This window comes from Megascapheus bottae, chromosome 3, assembly GCF_031878675.1.
Source record: "Megascapheus bottae isolate mThoBot1 chromosome 3, mThoBot2.hap1, whole genome shotgun sequence".
Classification (NCBI taxonomy): Eukaryota; Metazoa; Chordata; class Mammalia; order Rodentia; family Geomyidae; genus Megascapheus; species Megascapheus bottae.
In genome coordinates, this window is record NC_143511.1 from 3,123,671 (window position 1) to 3,132,213 (window position 8,543).

At 40.8% G+C, this 8,543-nt stretch overlaps 1 protein-coding gene across 1 annotated transcript; it reads left to right on the forward strand.

The window, feature by feature from the left end:
* Window positions 1-4,840: 4,840 nt before the first annotated feature.
* Window positions 4,841-7,669, forward strand: LOC150064803 (spermatogenesis-associated protein 31D1-like). The gene has a single exon (XM_090329091.1). The coding sequence runs from the start codon at window positions 4,841-4,843 to the stop codon at window positions 7,667-7,669; it is 2,829 nt and encodes a 942-aa protein (XP_090185217.1).
* Window positions 7,670-8,543: the final 874 nt, after the last annotated feature.

Sequence of the window (8,543 nt, forward strand, 5' to 3'; positions counted from 1 at the left end):
TTCTTTTATCACTGGTAACTTTTCTTATTCTTCAGTATGCTTTGCTTGAAATTAATGCTATTTCTGTTTCCTTTCCTTTTTTCCTTTGTGGGTCATGGGGCTTGAACTGGGCCTGGGTGCTGTCCCTGAGCTCTTCAGCTCAAGGCTTACCACCCTACCCTTGATCCAAGCCCCACTTCCCATTGTCAAGAGGTTAACTGGAGAAAAGAGTCTTAGGTCTTTTGTGCCTGGACTGGCTTTGAATCTTGGTCCTCAGATCTGAGCCTCCTGAGTAGCTAGGATTACAGGCATGAGCCACCACACTCAGCCTGTTTTCTTTTGATTCATGGCAATATTTCATGGCAAATATCTATAGGATTTATATGTTAAGAGTATTATCTCATATCTTCAACTTTAATATTCATTATACCCAATCTTCCTTTTTATTATCCCTTTTTTTCTCCTTTACGTTATCTTAAACAGGAATTTTAATTTTATTTGGATCCCTTTTTCTAGAAGTTCTAACTGTGTATTTTTAGGGTATATAACATGATGCTGAGTATTCTTTCCTATTTATCTTCCCATTTCCTTTTCCCAAACCGTGGTGACCATTCTTACAGTCTTACTCTCTATTTATATGTATTCAGTGTTTTTAAAATAATTCCTGCCAGGCACTAGTGACTCACACCTATAGTCCTAGCTACTCAGAAGGCTAAGTTCGGAGGATCACTGTTCAAAGTCTAGGCAGGAAAGTCTGTGAGATGTTTATCTCCAATTAATCACAAGAATATTTTAAATGGCACTGTGGCTCAAAATGATACGGTACTAAGGCTTGAACTTGGGGCTTGGGAACTGTCTGTCCCTTAGCTTTGTTGCTCAAGGCTTGCACTCTACCATTTGAGCTTTTTTGATGGTTAATTGGATATAAGAGTCTCATTGATTTTCCACCTGTAGCTGCCTTCAAACCAAAAGCCTCAGATCTCAGCATCCTGAGTAAGTTAGGATTATGGCTGTAAGACCCTGGCACCTAGCAATGTGCTTTTTCACTCCCAGAGAGGTCTTGGTTTCAGTGATAAAACATGTGATCATTCTATTTTGTAGGATCCCAGGAAATAGCCTTGGGCACTTTGTGAGTTTTCTGTTGTTGTTTTGATTTTTTGAAAGCCATTAATGATGTTCACTAATAGGAACTACTAGTGGTAGAATTTATGTTAAGTTCCTAGGAACTGGGCTGTGTTTAATGTTTTCTATAGTTATAACCATCAGAGTTTCAAATTTCTTCTAGTACCCAGGTTTTGTCTCTGGTGCTTTAGTTTTTCATAAGGTTACTTCCTTAAGTAGAGCATTCATGACACAGCTCATGTTGGGTTTAAATCTCCTATTTCTAGTAGGTATGAGTCCCTGGGCAGTGGGGTTCATTCGTGACTTTAGGTTTGTTTTTCTGAATCTTAGGGTAACACAGGGTGGGTAGAAGAGGCTGGAGATAGGCAACTTTCCTTCTCCCATATGACATAGCACCTAGTGTTGATGTCTTCTACTAAGAAGGCTACTAAGAAGGGGTCTGTTTGAAAATGGTTCCTTTTCTCTCTTCCTGATGGAAATATGAAGGTTTTCCCATGGATCTTCACTGTGAGAGCCTGACAGGGAATCTTGCACGAAATAAAATCTAGGAAACTGTGTAAGATTAAAACCTATGGAGCAGCCTCACTCTAATGATAGTTCACAAACATTCTTTGGCAATTCATCAAATTGTCCACTTAAATGTTCTTTCCAGTTTACGATTCCATTGGATTTTGCCTTGATTATGCTTTCTGTGAAGAGGTGGGAGGTGGTTTTACTTGGGAGCTCCATTCTCTGATAGCACTAAAAAAATTTTTTTTAGCTTATTCAGTTTTCCAAAGCTCCTTAATGCCATAATTGACTCTTTTCTCATAGGATGATTCTTTAGCTTCCTATTCACCTTCTCACATTGCTAGATGACTTTTGATTGGCCCAGAGAGATATCAGAGATAAGAAGGCTAGGAAAGACCAGGAGATCATTCTTCTAGAGCAACAGATCAGGCAAGGCTAGAGATTCAGGTAGGGATAATGTTTACATTTGCAGATCACAGCCAACTAATCTGGGTATGAGGGATTCCAAGCACCAGTTCCATGATTCTGACTTATCTTAGTTACAGATTACAAGTGCTCTAAAGGGGAATGGACTCTTTGTACCACTTGATCCTATGTTTCACTTAATGTCAAGCATTTTCACCAAGCCTTCCTCCATGTTGGGCAAATCTAGAGAGGAGAGACTTCTGACTAAACTTCAAGTATGAACTCAAGTCCTTCTTTTAGATTCTCAAAAAAAAATAAATTGAAAAATCTGATCATCTTATAAAATTAATCAAGAAAGGAATAAACTATTATTTAAAATTGGGAATAATATTATTTTTAGATAATGGATATCTATATTTCCTAAGAGTAGCTTCTTTATGTTTCTTTTCTTCTTAGCATCAGGGAAGAACCAAGAAAAGTAAGGTAGGAAATTTTAAGGCAAGGTGCCACTTGTTTGACCTAGCACCTCAAAGGTGACTTGCCTGTCTTTCGATGAGATCCTAGGTTGATCATCTCTGAGGATATGAATATTTGTGTTTTTTTTGTCAGTTGTGAGGCTTGAACTTCCTTAGGGTTTGAGTGCTGTTCCTGAGCTTTTTTGTTACCAAATTGAGCCACAGCACCACTTCCGGTTTTCTTTCATTGAAGGTAAGAAGAGTATCACTGGGATGGCTTTGAACCACAATCCTCAGATCTCAGTTTCTGAGTAGCTAAGATAACATGCATAAGCCACTAGTGCTCAGCTGAAGACATCAGTTTTAAGCAGTGTCTTTCAGAAAATAAAGCCTGTAGAGGAGAAGTAAGGAGGAAGGGCAGTCAAACTCAACACTTCTCAGTCTGTATTCTGCCCAGCCACAGGCATGAAGCAGTGATGAGCCTGAAGAGTGGGTGCTGGTCAAGTGAGGAACACATAGCCTGGCAAGGAAAGTTTAGTGGTTGCTTTGGAGTCACAACTTCTGTGTTCCATGCTTTATTTTGGGATGCTCAGACTCATCTCTGCGGTAACCTCCTGTGGTGATTCTGAGTATCACAGTACTTTATAAATGAAGCCACATAAGTATGTGAACTTTCCTCATAACCTCACCAAGTGCAGCTGCCTGTCAAGCCAGCTACTTAGGCAAAACTTAGATCCCATCTCAAAAAAAAAATAGAGATAAATGTGGTGGCACTCTTCTGTCATCCCAGCTGTGTGGGAAATACAAATTCAATAATCACTGACTAGGCCACCATAGGCCCAAACAAAAAACCCTATTTTAACAAACAAACAAAAAATAAAACAAAGCCAAGGCTATGGGTATGACTCCGGTGATAGAGCTCCTGCCTAGCAAGCACAAAAAAAAACACCAAAACAAAAAATTGTAGTTATCTTGTCCCTGATTCTTGGTGCTTTCTGATTTAAATATCACATGGGATTCCCATAAATGGACTCCTGTATGTCTCTACTTTCATTATGTATATCACTCTCCTGGTTGTCTAGGTCAGAGAAATTGCCATACAGAAGTAGACCAAGACATGAGAAAGGGTACCAATGTTTATTAAGTAATGCACCTTGTATCTGGTGAATATAATGTAACCCTTCAATTAATTACAATAAAAATACATGGAAAAAAGAAGAGCAGCAAGAAGCTTCTTTATGTTCTGAAAAAGTGATTGGTCTTTTTTTTTCTATGCCCTTTACTTTATATGTTCTGTTATACTAGGGTTATAAGTGCTACTTGTCTAGGAAAAGGAAGCTCCTGGAGAGAGATTATAGAAAACTGAGAGACAATGAACATGGGAGAAAGTAAAGAAGGTCTCAGGCTTTACTCTGCTAGGCTCCCATGTCTTCCATTTGGCTACAGCTTTGTGTTTTCTCTCTTTCAGCCCTCCAGGCCAGTGTAGAAATACCACCTTTCAACACCATGCCAATCCCATTCATAAGGTATGTAATAAAAACAACTGCTGGGGCCAGTCATTTGCTTTCACAGGCATTCCTAAATTATGTGCCCTCTTTGTTGCCTTTGGCTCCCACAGCTCTTCACATACTCCTGTGACTCAGTCATCACCTCCTCTGCACTCTGCTTACTCAGAAATCCCTCCTCCAGACCTAATGCCAGCTTCTCTGCCTGAGCTTTCTCGACTTGCCCTTCCATCCTCTCACTTAACCAGATCACGTTCCTGTTCGGTTGAATTTCTTTCATCCTCACAACTGGGTAACAAACTCTCTACCACAAAAGCTTAGCCCTCTCCTTCATCCCAAGTTTCCCTCGCTAACTGCATGCATCTTCATCCTTCAACACATCACACTCAAGAGAACAGATTCTATTCTCTAACCACAGGCCATTTTGTTTCTGGTAGGTAGTCCTGCTGATGTCCTCTTTATGTCCCAACGATCAAAGGCAAAGAGTATTAAAACATGGAGATTTCTCAATTCTCTTGGTGGCAGGCTCATAACAAGAACACATTTCTCCCAAGATTGCCACACTGTGATTTTCAGCAAGAAAATGTTTCCTTCCATCCTCCGGATTCCTATTTCTGGAGACACTCTAATGCATCACATGTGGAGAACAGACATATTCCCTTTCTTGACCTTAATATACAGGAACTTTTAAAGAGACAAGAGAAGAAGAAAACGATTTTTGAAACTTTGGAAAAGGCAGGAAAGGAGGATGATAGACCAGTTTTTGAACAAAAGTGGTCAGAAAAGCAATTGACATCTTCATGGTACTCTATGCATTCTCTTGTTGGTGAGCAGGATACCATAGCCCCCCAAACTGACTGGGACATGAAAGGCAAAACAGAGCATTTAGGAATTCATCAGCAGCTCCTATATATGAAGACCATGGGGAAGAATTTAGAGCAGAAAGACAGTCAACTTTTCTGGGGTCTTCCATCTCTGCACAGTGAGTCAATAGTGGCTACGTTCTTGGTGTCTAGGGAAGGTGGCTCAATAGAACCTCATCTTATCTTATTCAATGAAATTTGTAAAGATCCTGTAGCCCAAATGCAGGGCAGACGACCACCACCACTTCCTCAATCCATCCCTCTTCCTCTGGCCAATGTGCATACCCAACCCATGACACAATCTCAGACTCTACCTTTTACACGGACCCATTTCCATACCTGTGCGAACCCTCCTCTTCTCACGATACCACTGTATTCTCCACCCTGTGGAAATCCTTCCCACAGTCCACAGACCAGGAATAACCCTGTCACCTTAAATGGAAATCAATACCTGGACTGTCACATGGTACAGAAACATCAAGATAGTTCATGGGGTTCAGTTCCTGAGGTCCAAAATCGTCAAGAATCTATTTGCCCTCTAGCTTCCAATGTAAAATTTGTGAGGCAAACCCCACAATCCTATGTCCCAGTGTCTGCCTTTTCTGGCCATTTTTGTGAACCCCAGAACCTGCAGCTCCATGTGCCAAATAGGCTAATCCCACCCTGGTGCTTCCAGGCCTATCTCAGCCCAGGGTCTTTGGTACTAATGGAACCACAATGCAATTCAACACAGATAGCTCACCACAATTGCAATCCTGTTTCCTTGCAACCCTTTGAGTGTCACGGCCATATTTGCAATGACCAAAGGAAGAGTCAAGTGAGTCAACTGGGAACTTTCTATGAGAGTGTTGCTACAAGCTCGCAGCTGAGAAGGGATACAGCACAGAATCTTGGACACATCTTAGGGAAATACCCATTAAATAATTTACCAATGGATTCAGAATACTATGTGTTGAGCTGTCCAACAGCTGCACCTGAGAGACAAAATAAATGGGTGTATAATTCAAGGAATAGTTCAGGTAATACATCACTAAGGCTCCCAATGAATAATTTGAATGAGCTTCAAATAAGAAGCATTCTTAGGCTGCACGTGATCAGAAAATTTTGGCAGATCAGTGTAGGTCAGATTCCTTTGATGGTGTGTCGTTCGTGGCTGGTTGGTGACAATATGGTACCTCATTCTGGGAGTTCTCATACACATATGGAAAAAACAAATTTGCTACCACTATTAAGTAGAAGCTTCTGCTCTGTTACTACACTGGAACTTCCCTTTCTTGATCAAAAAACACAACAGATGCTAGAAGCCCATATTATAAGGTTTCAGATGAGTCAGAGGTGGGGCCTTCCCCTCAAGGTTCTTGAATCTATTAAATTCTACATGTTGAGAGAAGCAAAAACATGGCCCCTTCCCCAATTTGACTTCCTCTCAACCTCCAGGCACCTTGCACGCAGTGCTACATCTTTTCAAGAAGATGTGGTAGGGACAACAAATTCAATCCCTATCTTGCGTCATTCTCTCTCTGCCAACTTACATGTAGATCAGAAAGGACATGGGCTCCTGACACGATTACCTTCTAGTATTGAGCATGAGCTTGTAGATCAGACTTTTTTGCTCTGTACACACAATACCGTAGAAAAAGTGAATCTGAATAAAAGTGAATTAGAAAGTAGATACAGTCCAGGGCAGTTCACAAAGCAAGATGTGGCTGGGCCTAATCCAAGAGATGAAAGGGTAAGTTTTAGCCACACAGAAAAAATGCTTCAGGACAAAAGCATGGGGGAAATCTCAGAACATTTTCCAACATCCGATATAGACAGAGTTAATGAGAAAAAAACTGTATTAGCCAACAGATACAGCCCAAAGTGTAGGAGACAAAATGGAGTTATGCATACATCAGAGGATGGGAATTCTCACCACAGAAGAGGAGTGCTTCAAAAACAAAATATGGTGCATGAGAATCTAGAACATTTTACAAAACCCAACCAGTTGGGAAGTACACAAATGACAAATACACATTTAAGTAAAGTGGAAACTACCTTGACCACTGAATATGACCCAATAAGCCTATCAATTCTGAAAGATCCTACACTAAAGTTTAAGTTGAATACTGGGTCACATAACCAGGATGAGTCTTCTTGCAGTGACATGTCCTTTCCTTCAGGCAGCCTTACTTCTGAATCATCGTTACCTTATGACAACAGTATCTCCAGTGGGGAAGTGGAAGCTTTCCAGGAACTGCATACTTACCTGGATGGCATAAGGCGCAATACAGAGCAATGGGACACTGGTAAGCATGCCAAGTTCCAGGGCAAATGTTACACACTACCTGAGAGAAGACTGATCTCACCAGAATCCAAAAAAGAAGAATTTATAAGGGAGGACTCGGGGTTAGAGATATCCACAGCAACAAGTAAGAGCCACGATGATCAGGAAAGGAAAGCAGAGAATCCTTCTGAAAGCAACTTCAGAAAAAAAGTAAGGCAATTTTTTCAGTGGATTCATTTTAGGAAGGAAAGCACAGGAGAGGAAAGATCTGAGAAAGATAAAGCTCTCTTTATGAGTTGTGGGCCTCCTGAAGCCCATGAGCTAATGGAAACTCTTGGAAAGCTATTGGAGAAGAAACTGGCATGTAGACAGGTACCTCAGGACATGGGGATGACTCAGGAGAAAGAATTGCAGGACTGGACAAAGCTCAACAAAGAACAACCTTCTATCTCGGACTCACAGCAAGAAGCTATCTCTCCTCGCCCGAGTTACTGTTCAACTGTGGGATGGATCTATGAGAATAACAGACCTCCTCAAAAGATTACAGCCTTCAGAGAACAGTGATGAGTCCAGAAACTTTCTTCCTCCCTGCACCCTCCAAAATGTCAAAGTCCTATCCAAGCTTTACCTGCAAGCAAGCATGCCAGATATTTGTACATGCTCTCATATTTTTGAACACCTTGAAGGCTAATTCATCTTTGAAAAGAAGTGCTTTTGCAGCATTTACAAGAAGGAAAACATTCATAAAGGAACTCAAATTTCTGTTTAAAAATTTCTTCAGTATAACACATCCTGTGATGGGAATAACCACTCTAATAGCAAATCAAGAATAAATGTTTCTTTTAATAGAATTACTTTCTCTGTCGTCTGCACTAGGGTTTGGGGATCCTGGATATATGCACAGGGAAATGAAGGAATTACAGTAGCTGTTAATGAGATTTGTCTTATTTCACTTCTAAAGTAGATGGCCAATTCTGTTTAAGGAGCCTGACAATAGCTTTCTCAGCTTTATCCCACATCTTTAACTTCACCATTTTCAGATATATTTCATCTAAAATAATTTTTTGTGCTAGGCACTGGTGGCTCACACTGGTAATCTTAGCTACTCAGGAGGCTGAAATCTGAAGATTGTGGTTCAAAGCCAGCCCAAGCCAGGAAACTCTATGAGACTCTTATCTTCAATCAAAACAGCTGGAAATGGAGCTGTGGCTCAAGTGGTAGAATACTAGCCTTGAGCAAAAGAATAGCTCAGGAATAATACACAGATCTTGAGTTCTAGCCTCAGGGTGCACGTGAGCGCAAGTGTGTGCACACACCCCCCTCCCCCACGTGCACACGCGCACACACACACACACAGTTTTCATGAAAAGAAAAATAACTCCAAGTGTTCAGACACACATTTCCAAAAATCAAGAATGTGGTTCAGATCATCTTTTTA